The 20,834-nt window shown below is 46.9% G+C and overlaps 1 protein-coding gene across 1 annotated transcript; it reads right to left on the bottom strand.

The window, feature by feature from the left end:
• Positions 1–98: 98 nt before the first annotated feature.
• LOC134342274 (zinc finger protein 420-like) lies at positions 99–13,974 on the bottom strand. The gene is made up of 3 exons (XM_063040242.1): positions 13,873–13,974; positions 12,799–12,961; positions 99–2,402 (listed from the first exon to the last, which is right to left on the bottom strand). Exon 3 carries the CDS (start codon positions 1,991–1,993, stop codon positions 350–352), a length of 1,644 nt encoding a protein of 547 aa, XP_062896312.1. The 5' UTR covers positions 1,994–2,402; positions 12,799–12,961; positions 13,873–13,974; the 3' UTR covers positions 99–349.
• Between the last annotated feature and the right edge of the window lie 6,860 nt (positions 13,975–20,834).

Genomic DNA, 20,834 nt, shown 5'->3' with positions numbered 1-20,834 from the left:
GAAATCTGAAACCCTGCCCCCTACACCAGTTCCTCAGACTCAGTCAAAGTAAGAGTTAAAAATTTCAATCATTTAATCACATATTATGTACCGTTTGTTATTTCGGGGTACTGATTTGTAACAGTGGACACATCATGCAGCATCCACCCAAACGAGATTTCTTAAGTTTGGCCGGGCTGGGGGGCTATCATCCCCTATATTAAGCTGCTAGCTGAAGCAAGATTTACATAACGATAGATGACTGAGTGAATCCATTCCCACATTCACAGCAGGTGAACAGCCTCTCCCCAGTATGAACTCAGTGATGCACATTTGGTTGATTTGGCTGAGTGAATCTCTTCCCAATGTCTCAGCAGGTGATTGGCCTCTTTCCAGTGTGAACTGACTGGTGTCTCTGTAGTTGAGATGACCAAGTGAATCCCTTCCCACAGACTGAGCAGGTGAACGGCGTCTCCCCAGTGTGAATTCGCTGATGTACCTTCAGATTAGATGACACAGTGAATCCCTTCCCACAGTCCAAGCAGGTGAATGGCCGCTCCCTGGTGTGAACTCGTTGGTGTGTCATTAGGGTGGATGACCAAGTGAACCCCTTCCCACAGACTGAGCAGGTGAACGGTCTCTCCCCAGTGTGAACCCGCTGATGTTCCTTCAGTTTAGATGACCGAGTAAATCCCTTCCCACAGTCTGAGCAGGTGAACGGGCTCTCTCCATTGTGAACTGACTTGTGTACCAGCAGGTCAGATGACCGAGTGAATCCCTTCCCACAGTCTGAGCAGGTGAACGGTCTCTCTCCAGTGTGAACTGACTTGTGTACCAGTAGGTCAGATGACTGAGTGAATCCCTGCCCACAGTCTGAGCAGGTGAACGGCCTCTCACCGGAGTGAACACGCTGATGTACCTTCAGTTGAGATGACGAAGTGAATCCCTTCTGACAGACTGAGCAGGTGAACGGCCTCTCCCCAGTGTGAACACGTTGATGTACCTTAAGATCAGATGACGAAGTGAATCCTTTCCCACAGTCTGAGCAGGTGAACGGTCTCTCCCCAGTGTGAACTCGCTGATGTACCTTCAGTTGGGATGAGCAGGTGAACCCCTTCCCACAGACTGAGCAGGTGAATGGCCTCTCTCCAGTGTGAACTCTCTGATGTACCTTCAGTTGTGATGAGCAAGTGAATCCCTTCCCACAGTCTGAGCAGGTGAACGGCCGCTCCCCAGTGTGAACTGACTGGTGTCTCAAGAGGTGGGATGACCGAGTGAATCCCTTCCCGCAGTCTGAGCAGGTAAAGGGCCTCTCTCCAGTGTGAACTCTCTGATGTTCCTTCAGTTTAGATGACTGAGTGAATCCCCTCCCACACACTGAGCAGGTGAATGGCTTCTCCCCAGTGTGAATTGACTTGTGTACCAGTAGGTGGAATGACTCAATGAATCTCTTCCCACAGTCTGAGCAGGTGAACGGCCTCTCTCCAGTGTGAACTCGCTGATGTACCTTCAGTGTAGATAAGCAAGTGAATCCTTTCCCGCAGTCCGAGCAGGTGAACGGCCTCTCTCCAGTGTGAACTCGCTGATGTACCTTCAGTTGAGATGACCAAGTGAATCCCTTCCCACAGTCTGAGCAGGTGTACGGCCGCTCCCTAGTGTGAACTCGGTGATGTTCCCTCAGTTGAGATGAACAAGTGAATCCCCTCCCACAGTCCGAGCAGGTGAATGGCCGCTCCAAGGTGTGAACTCGCTGGTGTGCCATTAGGGTCGATGACTGAGTGAATCCTGTCCCACATTCTGAGCAGATGAATGGCCTCTCACCAGTGTGAATTCGCTGATGTACCTTTAGTTTAGATGAGCAAGTGAATCCCTTCCCACAGTCTGAGCAGCTGAATGGCTTCTCCCCAGTGTGAACTGACTTGTGTACCAGTAGTTCGGATGACTGAGTGAATCCCTTCCCGCAGTCTGAGCAGGTGAACGGCCGCTCCCCGGTGTGAATTCGCTGGTGAGCCATTAAGTCAGATGACCGAGTGAATCCTTCCCCAGAAATTCAGCTGATGAGCAGCCTCTGCCCAGTGTGAACTGACTGGTGTGTCCACAGGTGGGAAAACCAACTGAATCCCTTCTCACACACAGAACAGGTGAATGGCCTTGTCCCAGTGTGAACTTGCTGATGTACCTTCAGTTGAAATGACCGACTGAATCCATTCCCACTGTCTGAGCAGATGAATGGGTTCCCCCCCCGTGTAAAATGACGGGCATGTCAGTCGGTCAGATGATCGAGTGAATCCCTCCCCACAGTCTGAGCAGGAAGGATGATCGAGTGAATCCCTTGCTCCACTTCTTAAATATCTGGACAGAGACAGCAAAACTGGTGTGTTGTGTTCGAGATTCCCGTAGACAAATTCCTTGTCATTTTTAACCTGTAAAAAGATTTACAAAATCCATCAGTGGGTGAAAGACAACGTTTCAGATGAGATCACTTTAGTTGCCAAGGTGTGATCTGACATCACACTGTTACAGTGAAGTTCAACCCAAGTTGGAGAGAGAAATTATTTTCTCACTGGGCACAGTGCTGGTATCTGGAATGACCATCAAATTCTCTGATGCTCTTCCTGTCTCTATAAGAATGGAGCATTTCTGCCATCTCCAATCTGTGACCTGGCTCAGTCTGACTCTCTCCATTGGTATTATTCCCTGTTCCCACTGAGCTGCATGGGCTCCTGGCCCCACAGTAACTGAAACACTCTCACACAAATAGCTGGCAGTGCATTCCACGCACCCAGCACTCTCTGTGTAAAAAACTTAGCCTGACATCCCCTTGGTATTTATTTCCAAGCACCTTAAAACTATGCCCCCTCGTGTTAGCCATTTCAGCCTTTGGAAAAAAAACCTATGGCTATCCACACGATCAATGCCCCTCATCATCTTTTACACCTGAAAAAGGCTCTAAACATAAACAAGGAAATTATATGTTGCTTTGAGGATTTGTTGGAAGTATACAAAATTATGAGGGTATAGATAGGGTAAATGCAAGCAGCTTTTTCCACCAAAGTTGGGTGGGATGACAACCAGACGTCATGGGTACGTGGGGAAGGTGAAAATTTAACGGGAACATGTGGAAAAGCTCTTTACTGAAATGGCCGTGAGAGTGTGGAATGAGATGCCAACACAAGTGGTGAATATGTGCTCAGTTTCACCATTTAACAGAAGTTCGGATGGGAGCCTGGATGGTAAGGGTATGGAGGGCAATCATCCTGGTGCAGGTAGTTGCATTAGACAGCTTAAATGTTTTTTTCAGAATTGACTAGATGGGCCAAATAGCCTGTTTCTGTACTGAATTACTCCATGTTTCTGTGACAGAGAAGCTGGCCAAACTTGTTTGGAAGGGAAAAGGCAGGAGTGACAACGGAGCAGCAATGGCTGGAATTTCTGGGAGCAATTCGGGAGCTGAGTGATCGATACATCCCAAAGAAGTGGAAGAATTAGTGGAGGACACAACCATGGCTGAAATGAGAAGCCAAAGCCAACATAAAAAGCCAAAGAGAGGGCAAATAATGAGCAAAAACTATTGAGAAGCTTTTAGAAACCAACAGAAGACGACTAAAAAAAAAGTTAGATGAGCTCTGGGGTGGAATTATGATATTGGAGTCATTAATGAGTCTTTGTAGCACCCAACAGTCTGAGGCATTTAGAGGAACAAAATATCCAGGGCCTCAATTTCTCTTGAAAACCACGGTTCCCTGCACCAGTTGCCTTTCCACTTTTATTTTGGCAGGCACATACAAACTCTGCACCCTCGAAACTTCACTTCTGAAGGCCTCCCACTTACCAAGTACTCCTTTGCCAGAAAATGGCCTGTCCCAAACCACACTTGTCAGATCCCTTCTGATACCATCAAAATTGCCCTTTCTCATATTTAGAATCTCAACCCATTGTCCAGACCTCTCTTTTCTCATATTTACTTTGAATCTCATGGCATTATGATCACTAATTCCTGTTTTTACTCCCATATAAATCCTATTTGTGACAGATGTCACTTTGAGGTGGCTTCTTTGACTTATATGTTCTGAGCTCGCCCCTCTTGGAAAAATTCTGGAAAGATTTTTTTGATATTATTTTAACAGTTTTGCGTTTTGATTTACAACTCCATCCAATTATGGCAAGTTTTGGTTTGTCAATGACGGAACATAGATCTTTATCCTCTTCAGCTTGTCGGATAATCCCATTTGTTACATTAATGGCCAGAAGATCCATTTTATTAAATTGGAAAGAAACCAACCCCCCCCCCCCACCTACTACATTTCAATGGTTTTCCCAAACTATATCATGTTTAAATTTAGAAAAAATCAGAAGTGTCATGTTTGATCCTTCGGTTGATGACATTAATGAATGTATTCGATCCAATATATTGGTTCAACCTTGTTTTGTTCTGTTTGCTTTTTTTAGGGTTTAGCAATTAGTTCTATTTCTCTTTTTTTGTTTTTGGGGTTTTTTTGCAATATCATTTTCTTTTCATTTCTTTTTTCTTCATGATGAACTATATCGAGAGTTTGGAAGTCTATTACACTTGGACTATTTGTAGTATTTTTTGTATATGTTTAATAACAATAAGGTAATTCCAATCTTTGTATCACTATTGTTAATATGTTTATGAACTTGAAAATTAATAAAAAGATTAAAAAAGAAAAAAGATCACTAATTTCTGTCACCAACCCTGGATCATTTCCTAACAGCTTATTGCACACTTCAATGTCAGGAATTCTACGTACTGATTAAGAGCACATTTGACAAACTCTTCCCCCTTTTACAGTATGGGAGTCCCAGTCAATATATGGAAAGTTAAAATCACTTACTGAATCAACTTTTGTTTCTTGGCATGGTCTGCGATCTCTCTACAACTTTGTTCCTCTAAATCCCTCAGACTGTTGGGTGTAACCAAGTCCCAATAATGGCTACAATATCATAATTCCCTGCCTGAGCTCATCTGGCTTTCCTACGATGCTTCCTGCATTGTGATATACACAGCTCAGCACATTCATCGCACCATGCTCAACCATTTGATTGCTGACTCTATGTGAGGTCTGAACAACATCTGACTGGTGTCAAGAAAACAACCTCTCTCTCATTGTCACAAAAACAAAGGAGCTGATTGTGGACGACAGTAGGAATGGAGACAGGCTAACCCCTATTGTCATCAATGGAGCTGGGGTTGAGAGGGTGAACAGCTTTAAGTTCCTCGGCATAAATATCACCAAGGATCTCACATGGTCTGTACATACCGGCTGTGCTGTGAAAAGAGCACAACAGCACCGCCTTCACATCAGATGGTTGAAGAAGTTTGGGATGGGACCCCAAATCCTAAGAACTTTCTACATGGACACAAGTGAGAGCATCCTGACTGGCTGCATCACTGCCTGGTATGGGAACTGTACTTCCCTGAATCGCCGGAACCTGCAGAGAGTGGTGCAGACATCCCAGCACATCTGTAGATGTGAACTTCCCACTATTCAGGACATTTACAGAAATAGGTGTGTAAAAAGGGCCGAAAGGATATTGAGAGACCCAATTCACCACAAGCAAAAACTGTTCCTGCTGCTATCATCCAGGAAACGGTACCACAGCAAAGGACAAACAGGATCCAGGGTATCATCTTCCACCCGGCCATCAGACAGATTAATTCATGCTGATACAATTGCATTTTTATGTTACATGGACTGTCCTATGTACAAACTATTTATTATAAGTTACTATATTTAGACGGAGACGTAACGTAAAGATTTCTACTCCTCATGTATATGAAGGATGTATGTGATAAAGTCAATTCAATTCAATTCACCCTCTCCACTATCTGTTCTCTCAGTTTGGCTCCCATTCCTCCTACAACTTACTTTAACCACATCACCCCCTCCCCCCACGCGAGCACAAGCAAGCCTTACCACTGGGATATTACTCCTCTCTTGTTCTGTTCCCCTAACTAACGAATCCCCTATCACTGCCTTGACTTTCCTCTGCCAGGTAATCCCCCGCAACAGCTTCTAAAGTGGTCCAACTGTTGTTGTGCAGGTTAGCAACAAGAGTACTCTGCAATGGCTATTTAAACTCATTCTCCTTCCTGACTCTCACCCAGTATCATGTGTCCTGCACCTTGGGTGTAACTTACCTCTCTTCATGTTATATCTATCAACCCCTCCATCTCCTGGATGATCAGGAATTCATCCATTTCAAGTTCCAACTCCTTGAAGTGCAGGGTTACAAGCTGCAGCTGGATGCACATCTTGTAGGTGAGGGCATCAGGGATACTGGAGGTCTCTCCACCTTCCCACCAATGTCCTCTCTAATTTGTAATGACCAGTGTGCACTTAAATCTTGTACTGTGCATTTTTTTACCCAGTGACAACATGTGTACAGTGAATTTCATATAGAGACCCTGACGAAGGGTCTCGGCCCGAAACGTCGACTGTACCTCTTCCTAGAGATGCTGCCTGGCCTGCTGTGTTCACCAGCAACTTTGATGTGTGTTGGGTAAATTTATCTGATTGTTAATTGAGCAGGAGGCTTCATGCCGGGTAAATTACTAAGAGAACATGGGTCAATTGCAGTCGATTGACATGAGTGGGCCAGGAGCAGCCCTACACAGTATGTGTGAGAGTTTTCCAGACAAGGAAAAAGATTTGCGAATGTTGAGTGCAGCGCTGAATAAGAAATTGGGGGAACAAAATGTGGCCACTGGGTGGGGGGGGGGGGGAGGAACCTAGGATATTACCTCATGAGAACAAGCAGTAAATTCAATATGGAAAAAGAACTGTGGAAAGAAGTGGAAATTGTTAAAAAGGGAATGGAAAGAAAAGGCAGATGTAAAGTGGAGCAGTATATTATTAGCATGTTGGGGGAATGATGCATGTGACAAAGGGATAGAGGTATGTACTGGAGTAGGAACGCCAAAGGTTGGAGGACGCTAAAAGCAGAGCGTGAATAGGTGAATGGGGCCGAAAACAAGAGTAGAAAAAACAATGTAAGCAAACCAATGCCGCACTAGATAGGAGAGAAGGGTAGAAACATCAGTCTAAAGTTCGAACTGATAGGGAAACAAGGGATCCTGAAACCGTGTCTGGTATACCGACCCTATTTAAGGACAGTGACCGTGATGAACTGCCCACCCGAATGCTGCCCAATCCATGAGCAGGAGGAGGGACAGCCCTCTGTGATTCCTCTGTCTGCACCCTGGAAGCCTCAGGAAATGATAATGATCATGAATCAGGCCCCAGATAGAACAGAAAATCCAGCACAGTTTGTTCAGTATGTCCGCAGTACTACAGAAATGTACAATGCGACCCCGCAAGATTTATTCTGTCTCTGCTGCATGATTCCCTCAGCTGAGGAGGGGTGGAAATGGAAGGCAGAATTGAGATACCAAACCTATCAGGATTTACAGGCGGGAAACCCTAATAAGAATGAACAGACAGAATGGATCATTCAAGCCTTGGAGAGGGCTCTCCAACAACCTTCAAACATCACAAAAATACTTTAATGCAAACCTAAGCCTGGGGAATCGGGACAAGACTATTGGGCATGATTTGTGGCCTGCTACGGCACTTTCACAGGAGACCAAGCCTTTAATGATGGGAATCCGTCCCCCAGTTTAATGCCTTACTGCTCCAATGCTTACCAACTAAGTTAGCCAACATGATTAAAACAAATAACATGGATTAGACTGATAATGACCGAAATCGAATGCGACGAGCTTTGACATATTATTGGGACCCGGCTTTCAAATCCCGATCAACCCTGAAGGGAACTAATATTAAAAGTGAATATGTTAGCGGAAGAAGAACGCGAGCAAGCTATATCTGGGGATCAAAATGGGAACAAAAACCTACCAAGGGACAGGTGGGGACAACAACGTGTTCAGAAATTGACAAGCAAGGAAGCTTCCTAACATGAGTACCACCCCTCGGGAAGAGCCCAACATAATATTGCAATTTGCCGGAATTCCAATTCCGTTTATGATTGATATGGGGGCAACCACAACCACTCTCAATCAGGAAATAGTATCAGAAAAGAGATTCCAGCTATCAGATTCTACAATCACTCTGTCTGGGTTTGAAGGCACGGAACGTACGTATTCACGTACTCGGCCACTGAAAGTGGAATTCCAGGGGGACCCAGTGTGTGGTTTCATTTACAGTCACCACCAGTCAGGGGTGTAATCTAGCAGGGAGAGACTTGCTCTGTCCGTTGGAAGTTGAGATTCTATGCATGGACAAGGGTATCACCCTGGTACTAGCGAACAATCAACTGCTTCCCCAGTTTCCGCCCTCCCCAGTGGTGGGAACTTAATCTGAACTCCACTGCGTTTGAACCCCTTCTGCCAGCGGCCAACTCTCATGTGACTCTGTGCTATGACCCTACGGGGTGCTCAACTGAGGAAAGCCAATATTATGCACCCCTCGAGGGACAGACGTTCCCAGTCATGGTGATTGGAGAGGTCAAACCAAGAGAGGGCAGTGCATTACTTGCCGAAGTTCCGGATTTCCTTTGGCCACAGACAGGACTGGTGGTTCCCCATACCACCATTAGGGTTTGCCCTGGGTTCAAGCCAAAGAACCTAAGGTTCCTTGCCATCACCTTGACGAAACAAACCTCCAGCAGCAAGGGAGACTGGCAAGACTTGGCCACGGCCAACTCTGATACTGGAAGGAGTCGGAGGTGAAGACGGGACATCTGAAGACACTCTTTTAATATTGACTGAACTCAAGACTCATCTCTGGGCAATTTCCGGCCATGAAGTTGACCACACCAACTGCCCCCCTGTCCGGATCACCGTGAATGACAGACTTTCCCATCCATTCCGCAATACCCCCTCAAGACCGAGGCAACGTTTTATGAGGATGGAAGTTGTTTTGTGGATCCAGCAGGAAAACGATATTCTGGCTATGCGATAGTGACAGACAGTGAAATAGTTGAGCAGGCCTCTTTTGAAGCAGCTGTCTCCGCCCAGAAGGCTGAGCTGCTTGCTCTGACTCGTGTCTGTATCCTAGCAACAGACTAAAGTGTGAACATTTTCACAGACTCCCGTTATGCATTTGAAGTTGCACATGACTACGGGGCTCTCTGGGAACATGGGGATTCCTGATTCCTCTGGCCACCCCATTAGTAATGCCGCTCTACAGCTACCTCAAGTTTTGGCTATTACTAAATGTGCGGCCTACACCCGCATGTCCGACCTGGTCACTAAAGGCAATGCTTTAGCAGATAAGACAGCAAAAATTGCAGCAGAATCCTCGGTAGTTGTAGTTCCCTTGGATTCCCGTCAAGCAACCCTCCATGACTTAAGCAGGACAGGTTTGCCAGACATGCGGGAGGTACGTACTTTTCAGGGGGACGCCTCTGAGGAGGAGCGCAAACTGTGGTCCCAGGTGGGGTGCCAGAAAGACCCCGATCTAGGTTTTTGGATCAACCCAGTGGGACAGGTTTGTGTTCCTGCACAGTTTTTACCAATATCGGTCGATTATATACATAATTGTACACACCTAGCAAGGGAGGGAATGGTTGGTAACCTGTACCCTGCACACCAGGTACGACTCCCTTGACAGGTGGACCTATTTTATGTCTACAAGTTGATTATATTGAATTGCCTAGAGTACATTGCTATCGATACTGCTTAGTTATTATAGATGTGTTTAGTAGATGGATTGAAGCTATTTCAACTACTAATAATACTGTTATGACTGTTGTGAAGGTATTATTACAGGAAATATCTCCCAGGTACGGCCTGCCAGAGATGCTGAGCTCTGACAATGGCCTACACTTTGTGGCAAAAGTAAACAAAGGAGTATGTAACGAACTAGCTAACAAGCAACAATTCTACTGTGTACACCACCCACGGGCCGCTGGCATAGTGGAAACAGCCAATGGCACTCTGAAGAGTAAATTGGCCAAACTAACAGCAGAGACTGGACTCACTTGGTGAAGGTCCTACCGTTAGTCTTATTCCACATGAGGGTTACCCCACAGGGGGAAACAGGGTTGTCACCAGCTGAAATCATTTATGGACAGCCCATGAGGACACCCTGGGGACCAAGACCTTGTGTACCATTGCTCCCAGAAAGTCTACCAGCAAAATTGGATACGCATACCCTCGGGAAAGAAATGGGGAATTATATATGCCAACTAACCAAAATTTTCTAAGCATTACATTCACAGGTACGACAGGCTTACAAGGAAGAGAACTACCCCGCAGAGAGGAGTGACTATCCCACCATAGAACCTGGGAATTTTGTTCTGATTAAGAACTGGGATTGAGGGAAACTCTGACCTCGGTGGAGAGGACCATATCAGCTGTTACTGACCACTACCACGGCTCTGAAACTGAAGGCGCAATCTCGGTGGATACATCGAACAGACTACAAACATGTTACTGAAGGAACTGAGTAGTAGGACTCTCTCAGACTAAAGGAAAATGTCTTGGTTGATAGTGGTGTGATTAACCCCTCAGTTTCTTGCCGTGGACTGTCATTTTAGGAGAGAGTGCCTGAGTGACGTCAGCCGTCGGCTTTCTCGGCTCCTGTTTGAGAGAGAGAGAGTGAACTATTTGACTATACAGCATGTTTACATTGCATATGTGGATTTTGTTGGAGCATCCTGTGGCTACCACTTTTGTTAACCCTTAGCTGGTTTCGGGTGTGTTATGTGGTAACCACTTGTGAGAAGGGATATTCTGTGGAAATCACTGTCGGTAATACCTTGTGTGTTGGATCTGGATTGGGAAAACCTTGTCACAAGACAAGATCACAAAACAAAGGAGCAGAAGTAGGCCATTCAGCCCATCGAGTCTGCTCCGCCATGTAGTATCCACCCGTGTGTTCACCCTTGCCTGGTTGGTAGTTCCCTTTGAAGATGGTACCCCTGTGATAAGCTACTTTTGGTGATAATTCATATGTGGATTTGGGACAACGATGGATAAGACCTACGGCAACTGTTAGCCTGTTTTACCACTGTGGAATTCGACGTAATTGCCTTCTCTTGACATTCACCTTGGATTACAAATATCTCTCATCATTTATTCCGTGGATGAACTGAACTTTCATACTTTACCATCTAAAGGCTTTAAGCTTGGTATTCCCTGAGCTCAATGGTTTGGGAGTTATATTTACACATATCTATACTTATAACACTGTTAACTTTAGATTATCTTGCTTAAGTTGTTATATTATAAGTAGATACTAATAAAGATAGCGGTTTGAACATCAAAACCAGACTCCAGATGTCGTCTATTGCTGCTGGTTCATTTGAACCATTACGGGTACGTAACAGTGGTGTTCGTGTTTATGACTTTGAGAGGGCTCACCCCAGCATCTGGGGGCACCCATGTTAACACCTTTCTGTCTCTCTGTCACACCTATGCCAAACAGGTAGAACTAGGGGCACGCTAGGTTTGTGCCGAAATTCCCCAGCATAGTAAAACTATGATTCCAATGTCAGTAATCCTGCTCAACCAGAGTGAGGAACTCTCAGCCTGGGCTTTCTCAAAAAACACACGGGGAAGTGAGGTGAGGAACTGTGGTCCAGTCAGAGATGATTGTGGCTGTCAGTGTTTTGAGGGATGGTATCTCAGGCCCCCACCAAGTGGAAATTCCGATACTGGGAATCATGCATCCTGGCCATACTTGCAGGTGCCCAGCAGCGGAGAAGCTGAGACTGAGCGATTTTGGATGATCGCTTTTCTCTCCTATGGAGTAGCCAGGAATTCAGGAGAGATAATCAATTTGGCTACAGCACTTGAGGAGCTGGCCACAATACTGCAGGGGCCCTGACAGAAACACAGGCCCAAGTAACAGAAAAATCCAATGAAATGTTTGCAATCCGGCAAACAGTCCTACAGAATCGTATGGCTTCAGATTTTATCCTAGCTGAGAAAGGGGGAACCTGTGCTATTATTTACACAGAATGCTGCACCTATATCCCTGATGAGTCTACTAACATTACATCCCTCTCCGAGCACACTGCCAAGGAGATTGACAGTATCAACAAAGTAGGGCAGGATTTACACAGGTTCACCAAAGGATCAAAATTGTGGTCTTCGAAGGCCTGTCCGGTAATATGTGGGGCATGATATTGCATTATGCCCTGATAGTTGTACATATCATTGTAATAATTACTGTTGTAGGCTGTTTTTACCCACTGATGTCAATGCTGTACTCTATTAAACAATAGCAGTCTGTTTTTCTGAAAGAAACTGCTGATGATCAACAAATGTGCTAAGCCATGCTGAGCCATATTTCTTCTTGAGGGTAGCTAGCTAGGGTTTCAGGATGCTTATCTCCTTTTGCACTCATGCATAGAGATAGGACAGCTTCAGTCTGTTCTATGCGTGTAAGCCATTATGACTATTTTGTAATTAGGGGCTGTATAGTAAATAACTTTGGCTCCAGCCTGTCTTGTGTGGGGGGTATCTGGATGGATATACCTGTGGTGTAAGGGGAATTGTTAGTCAGTTAGTGGATTGGGCAGGACAGTCATAGACTGTTCCTGTTTGAGTGACTGACTGAGTAAGCCCCGGGTGCTTGGAATAAAGAGTTTGTACTTATACAGCCTCTGAGTGACTTTATCCGGATTCCAGTTCCACAGAATGGGAATTGTTTTAAAGGGCTGGGCTGCTGGAAACACATTACCAGACCTGGAGTGATTACAACTGGGTCTGACAGAGGCATAACTGGCTCTTCTGGGCACATTCAATCTCACTCCAACTATTTCCTACCTTCCTTTGTACAGGTATGTAATGTCTAAAGGACCAATGTTTGAGTAAATGTAACTCACCAAACTTTCTCCTGACTGAATCACTGGTTTCTCCAAATCAGAAGGATTCTCTCCAGTTGATGCTCTCAATCCTCGGGCTGGTTCAGTTGTTGTTGTTCCCTCGTCTTCAGTTGTGGTTTGATTCCAGTTGTGGGTTTTTCTTCCAATTAATGTCTCACTTTAACTTTAACATGAAAGATAATGAAGCACATTAACAATAAAAAGGAGAACCAAACATTTCTGCTTAATGTTACTAAGAACAAAACTCGCTGAAATTTAAACGTTGAAGGCAGATATAATGATCTCAGTGAACAGTCTTTTATTGTCCCTCACACATCACAAAACGATATGGGATAAGAAGGAGCCATCAGTCAGTCATGGTAAGACATCAGACACAGGAACAGAATTAGGTGATTCAATCCATCTGGTCTGCCCCACCACTCAACCATGGCTGATTTTTATTCCAACACCATATTCCTGCCTTCCTCCTGTAACCCTGGAGCTACTTAGCAATCATCTTTATACTGAAACTGTGCTGTCAGATCACAGACTCTATGTCTAATGGAAACATCTTCTCCATGTCCACTGTATCCAGGCTTTTCAGCATTCGGTAGGTTTACTTAACCATACATCCCCCCACCACCACCACCATCCCTCTGAACTCCATTGAGCACAGGACCAGAACCATCAAATGCTCCTCATACATAAAGCCGTTCATTCTTGAAATGCCGAGGGGTGATCGGTAAGTTCGTGGCCTGAGATGGAAGGAGTCAATTTTAGAAAACCTAGTAATTTTCAATTATCTGACACAGAAATACCACAAAAGTTATTAACTTCAAACTTTCTGCATAATCACTCAAACAGTTGAACTACACATGCATGTAACGAGAGCTGTATAACTCTAGGCCTTCTAACTTAGGCCACGAATTTATCATTCACCCCTCTTACAGCTCCGGCACCTAAAACATTGGCACTGCACCCCTGCTCCAGCCGTCCGGCAGAGCTCGGGCCCGGCCCTTTCCCAACAATACGACGGTCCCCTATTTACAGAACTACGGGAGTGAAATGGAAATAAATCAAAAAGCGGACATTTACTTGGAAGTTTGTTCCGCGCTGCCGGAGAGATCGTGACTGACGGGGGACGTTTCAGCGGGGTAACGCCCTCTCGGCCGGTCCGCCTCGGCAACTGGTTGTAACCAGTGATTGACATTGCTGTGCACCAATGGGAATAGCGCAGCTCCTGACTCCTCTGTTGACAGCGGTGAGGAAGAGGCTAGTCACGTGATTAGTAGCCCAGCCGTTAAACCGATAAAGCTCGAGCTCACCAGCGCGCGGGTGACGTAAGACACCGCGCACGTGAGGGCAGATCCCGGTGTGGGGGGGGGCCATGTGTGACGTCAGGCGCGTAGGAGCGCCTGTGTGACGTCACCTGTGGGGGAGCGCTCGTATTTAAAAACACCTGAGTGGACGTTTCTTATGATTTCAGTGGGACAACAACATTAATCACGGGTTTCATCACTGAATCCAGTGTTGTGAGATGTAAAGTCCCCTGTTATGTGTCCGGCTGTGCCGTGTTGTTGGTGGAGTGGGCAGCGTGGTGTTTGTCTCGATTCGGGTCACAACACCAGAATTGCCAGCGGGGTCCACACACAGTGTATTAGTGAACAGAAAACCTCTCGTCCCTGCAGTCTCTGTCTCCTGGTAAACTCAACACCCTGACAATGTGGATCATAGACACCCCTTCCTCTCAGAGTCAGGGAATCACTCAGACAGCTGATCAAAGAGAGGAATTATATTTAGCTCCTCCGCAGTTGTGCGGGGTCGGGTTGTTTTTATTTGGGAGGGGGGTCGATGTTATTGTTGCGTTTTGTGCGGAGAGACTTTTTTTAAGGTGCCGTTCTTTTTTTTATGCTGGGGGAGCTTGATGTTTCTCTCTGAACGGCGTTCATATTCTTCCTTTGTTCCGTGGCTCTCTGGAGAAGAACAAAAACTCAGAGTTGTATATGGATACCTGCTTTGATAATAAATTAACCTTTAAACCATCCGCTCCGAGCGGGACTTCCCGGTGTCCAAACATTTTCACTCCGATTCCCATTCCCGTTGCGACGTGTCAACCCATCGCCTCCTCTTGTGCCAAGATGAGGTCACCCTCAGGGTCCAGGATCAGCACCTTATCTTCCGTCTGAGTACCCTCCAACCTGATGGCATGAATATCGATTTCTCCTTCTGGTGAACAAATCTCCCCCTCACCTCTCCCTCCCACTCCCTCTCTTCCTCTCTGACTTTTCACGTCCTCTCACCTGCTGATCACTTCTCTCTGGATCCACTGCTCCATCCCTTTCTCCTATTCTCCACTCTCCTCTCCTATCAGATTCTGTTTTCTTCTGCTCTTGAGTTTTCCCACCTACCTGGCTTCACCTATCACCTTCCAGCTCGGCATTTCCTCGCCCGCCCCGATTTTATTCAAATATTCCCCCAATTCCATGTCCGTTCTGAAGGAGGGTTCAACTGGAAACGTCGACTCTTGACTCTTTTCTATAGATACTTATGTTACGTATCCCGCAACTGGGTTGCCAAACCAGCAGAAATGGATCACTCAGTTGGAGTCTGGACTACTAGAACTAAGAAAGTTTTATTAAAGAAACAAGCAACACAGTACTCTAATCAAAAGGATAATAAATGCAACAGTTCAGCAATGATAAACACACATGTACACAGAATTAAGATAACAGGATCAGTCAAGCTGTATGGTCGTCTAGGGGTAAATGACCAGTTTCAAAGTGACGCAAAGTTCAGTTCAGTTCGCAGTAATCACTGCCATGGGGGATGGACAGTGGGGGGAAGGAGAGAGAGAGCAAAACGAATGAATATTCAACACAGCTTCCACACAGACCTTCGCAGTCAGCTTTCGGGCGAGTCCTTTGTGATGTCATCTGAGGTCACCGACCGTGACCCCTCCGTTTCCAGATACGATCGTTTCTCTGGGGTGAACCTGGCACCCAGGCAAGGGTGGACACACACCAGGTTCCCGCTGATCGTGCCTTTCCACCCTGTGCGTCTATGGCTTGGTCCCGCGACCAGCCCTCCAAAACTTCCCACCGACTTGTGGGAGACGCACCGCTTCCAGGGTCTCGTTACCTCGGGGTGTCGTGTGTGTCTTGCCTTAGCGAACCTGTCCCTTTTTATTCTCCTGCTGGGGTATCGCCTGTCCATCACTTCAAACAGTTCAGGGTTCAAAGGGGGAGCCGATCTTGACAGCTCTCCTTCCGTTAAACTCTCCCGTCCCTTCATTAACATCTCCAAATGCTGCGCCATTGTTTTCCTTATCTCCCTTTCTCCTGAAGACAGGTGGCAGTCCAACTGCTGATCCCACTGGTGCCAGCACAGGACAGCTAACATCTTAATCCATGTGTATTCTCCTCACACTTCCCACCTTTAAGAATTTTTACCGGGGTAAAAATTACAAACATGAATACATTATTTGATACACACAAATATACATCTTCATCAGCTATTTGGCTAATACAGCGAATTTTAAGTTGTCAACGCCTGACAGACAGTCAGCAATCACATTTTCTGTTCCTTTTGTATGTCTTATTATTAATCCCTTAGACCAGGCTCCAATTTAGCAAACTTCATAGTGGCCGAAAACACTGATGAATTGCGATCAATGTAACCTCTCATTGGGTTTCGTCCCGGACCACAATAACAAGGGTCGTCCCATTCCGACTTAGTTTTCTCTCGCAAGGGCTTAGTAGGAGGGGGAGGGGTAGCAACCGCAGAGTTATTGCAAAACTTCCTGCAGTACCCCACCATCTCCAAGAGCCTTCCGAGGGCCCTCTTGTCTGTCGGGGTTGGGATGTCAGAGATAGCCCGCACCTTAGCTTGCATCGCTGCCAGCTGCCCCTGTGTCACCACAATTCCCAGATACGTGACCTTCGTGTGGCCGAACTCATTTTTTTCAAGGTTCACTATCAAGTTCGCTTCAGACAGCCGTATTACATCGCCGATAAACACCTCTGTGTTCGTTAGCCCTTTCGTCACTGAATTTTTCATTCTATAGGGCTATTGCTCACTAGGCTGACCTAGCGTAACAAATACCACCCAACGTCCCAGTTCTTTGCATCGCCTCGGGACAATCAAACACACGTGTGCGAGTCGTTTAATTACTTCTCCTAAAGAGTCGCTTTGTTCGGGGATTAAGGGACAGACCTTATCAGCAGAGCTGGCCAAAACAATAGCCTTCTCCCATCTGGTCGGTACCATACTCATCTTTTCAAAATGTTTTTTTTCTCTTATCAGGGGGACCCTAGCTTCATTGATTTCTGCGCTAACACCGACTAGGTTTGTTAGCATATCAAAAGCCTGTGACCGTCTCAGTTCCTGTCTGCCATAATCAATAACATTCTTCCAACTGTTCAGCCGGTAAACCTCTTTCGTGATTCCACCAACTGTTTCCTCCAGCACCGCAAAATGTCCACCGGGGGGGGGGGTACCTTGTGGGCCAGGTTAAAAATCTCATCCCCATAACTCTTTTGCACCACCCCCCATTCCTCATCGGCCGGTACTGTACTTGGTCTCCCTTTCTTCCTTAGCACTTCCTCCTCCACACAATAGCCGACTGGTTCCCTTTTTAATTCTGCGTCAGAGAGAGCTGTCTCCGCCAAAACCATCAGCCCCTCGTCTCGCTCCTGCGCCTGCACAAATTCTTTCCTGGCTAATGCTAAGTCTGTCTCAGCTCCCTCACTACCTCTTGTTTCACTACACTCCTTCTTCACACTTTCTACCCCCTTCTCGTACAAGGCTGGCAGTAACGTCTCAGCTAAATTTACTTCGGCAGTCCCGGGATGAACCTGTGAGTCCATGGGCGGGGTCTCAATGCTGGCAGGCTGACCTGTCAATCTCACGACTGGGAACACGATTCCCCCAGCGAGGTCATTACCGAGCAAGACTGCCACGCCTTTCATCGGTAATTCGGGCCTCACCCCGATCCTGACTAGTCCAGAGACCAAGTTGCTTTGTAGGTGTATCTGGTGCAAAGGGACTGACTCTGTCCCTTCCCCAACACCTTTGACCTCTACCTTCCCAGTCTGGGTCTCTGAGCTAAACTCTAATACACTCTTCAGTATTAGTGACTGACACGCTCCCGTGTCTCTCCAGATCCGCACTGGAACTGGTTTTAACCCCTCCTTCACTGACACCAGTCCGGCCGAGATAAACCTCTTGCGCCCTTCCTGGACTTTTTCAGACCTGTCCTTCCCTAGCGGTTCGCTTAACAGCTCGATACAGCCATTCAAAATTTCCGCTTTTCCTTTCCCCGTCTCCTTCCTTGGGGCAAAGCACCTGGACGCAAAGTGTCCGACTTTCCCACAATTATAACAGACGACCCCAGGAGACTTCCTACCAGACTGCTCCCGGTCTACCTTATCCTTCTCAGTAGTCCCCGGCTTACTTTCTGACTTTTCCGGCGGACTCTCCCCGCCGTCCTGACTACCCTTCTGGTAGCCTTTACTCGGGGCAAACTTCATTTTATGCATCAACGCATACTCATCCGCTAACTTAGCAGTTGCAGCTAACGTGGCTGCCTCTTTCTCATCGAGGTAGGGTCTCAAACCCTCAGGGACACAACCTTTAAACTGCTCAATCAGGATCAGCTGTAGCAATCTGTCATAATCCCCCTCTACCCCCTTCGAGGCGCACCAACGCTCACAATATATCTGCATCTCATGGGCAAACTCCAAATACGTGTGGTCCCACTGCTTCCTCGCATTCCGGAACCTCTGCCGGTATGCCTCCGGGACCAACTCATAAATCCTGAGGATGGCCTCTTTCACCACCTCATACCTCTGGGCATCTTCCGCGGACAAAGCTGAGTAAGCTTGTTGGGCTTTCCCTTTCAGTACGCTCTGAAGCAAAACAGCCCACTTATCCCTCGGCCAGTCCTGACTTGTAGCAACTTTTTCAAAATGGAGAAAGTACCGTTCCACATCGGTATCGTCAAATGGGGGAACCAGCCTAACCTCCTGGGTCGCCCGGAGCCCTCCACCTTGGTTCGGCACGGGCCCCTGCTCTGCCCTTATCTTTAACTTCTCCAGCTCAAATTCCCTTTCCCTCTGCCTCTCTCTCTCTTCTCGCTCCCATTCCCTCTCTTTCTCTTCTCGCTCCAACCAGAACTCGTGCTCGAGTCTCAGTTTTTCAATCTGTACCTGTACTGCGCCTCCAGCAGGTTTTTCAATAGACACCACCTCCAGCTCACCTTGGGGAAACACACCTTTAGATACATAGTGCTCTACGATAGCTCTGTGTATCTCCTCTCTCCTCATTGTCGACTTCACCTTAGCAAGATTCAACCGTTTGGCCACAGCTATCAATTCCGCTTTCCTGGCATCCTCTAATGCCTCCAAGGTCGGCGCCTTTATAAGTTCCTCAACCTCCATTTCTGCCGTTTGTCTTTTCTTTCTTTCGGGAATTTTAACCCAATCAATTTACTCCGTCCCAAATTTAGCGTTCAAAATCGCGGACGAGAGCCCCACTTATATTACGTACCCCGTAACTGGGTTGCCAAACCAGCAGAAATGGATCACTCAGTTGGAGTCTGGATTACTAGAACTAAGAAAGTTTTATTAAAGAAACAAGCAACACAGTAATCGAAAGGATAATAAATGCAACAGTTCAGCGATGATAAACACACATGTACACAGAATTAAGATAACAGGATCAATCAAACTCTATCGTTGTCTAGGGGTAAATGACCAGTTTCAAAGTGACGCAAAGTTCAGTTCAATTTAGTTCAGTTCAGTTCGCAGTAATCGCTGCCGTGGCGATGGACAGTGGGGGGAAGGAGAGAGAGAGCAAAACGAATGAATATTCAAGGTTTCCACACAGACCTTCGCAGTCAGCTTTCGGGCGAGTCCTTTGTGATGTCATCTGAGGTCACCGACCGTGACCCCTCCGTTTCCAGATACGATCGTTTCTCTGCGGTGAACCTGGCACCCAGGCAAGGGTGGACACACACCAGGTTCCCGCCGATCGTGCCTTTTCACCCTGAGCGTCTATGGCTTGATCCCGCGATCAGCCGTCCAAAAACTTCCCACCGACTTGTGAGAGACGCACCGCTTCCAGGGTCTCGTTACCTCGGGTGTCGTGTGTGTCTTGCCTTAGCGAACCTGTCCCTTTTTATCCCCCTGCTGGGGTATCGCCTGTCCATCACTTCAAACAGTTCAGGGTTCAAAGGGGGAGCCGATCTTGACAGCTCTCCTTCCGTTAAACTCTCCTGTCCCTTCATTAACATCTCCAAATGCTGCACCATTGTTTTCCTTATCTCTCTTTCTCCTGAAGACAGGTGGCAGACCAACTGCTGATCCCACTGGTGCCAGCACAGGACAGCTAACATCTTAATCTCTGTGTATTCTCGTCACACTGTCAGTTCACCAGCGCTTGAATGCCGCCGATCCTTGAATGTGGAGGTGGAGATGCTGGAGAAGACAGCGCCCCACTCGCTACAAGGAGAGTCCGATCACGTGTCCATGTCCGTGATCTGATTGGATACATCGCCATGACGTTATAGCAGTGTGATGTCATTCACTGGCTCTCACTTTGGAAGGGATTCAGTCGGCCATTGCAGATCCATCCTCCCGCCACCCCACTAGGAATAGGGTTCCCCTTGTCCTTATTTACCACCCCACCAGCCTCTGGGTCCAAAATATAATTCTCCTTAAGTTCCGCCACCTCCAACGGGATCCCACCTCTAAGCACATCTTTCCCTCTCCCCTCTCTCTGCTTTCCGCAGGGATCGCTCCCTACGCGACTTCCTTGTCCATTCGTCCCCCCGCCCCCCACATCCCTCCCCACCTATCTCCCTCCTGGCACTTATCCTTGTAAGCGGAACAAGTGCTACACATGCCCTTACACTTCCTCCCTCACTACCATTCAGGGAACTAGATAGTCCTTCCAGGTGAGGCGACACTTCACCTGTGAGTCAGCTGGGGTGATATACTGCGTCCGGTGCTCCCGATACAGCCTTCTACATATTGGCGAGACCCGACGCAGACTGGGAG

This window comes from Mobula hypostoma, unplaced genomic scaffold (assembly GCF_963921235.1).
Source record: "Mobula hypostoma unplaced genomic scaffold, sMobHyp1.1 scaffold_56, whole genome shotgun sequence".
NCBI classification, from domain to species: Eukaryota; Metazoa; Chordata; class Chondrichthyes; order Myliobatiformes; family Myliobatidae; genus Mobula; species Mobula hypostoma.
This window is presented reverse-complemented; position numbering and strand designations above follow the sequence as displayed.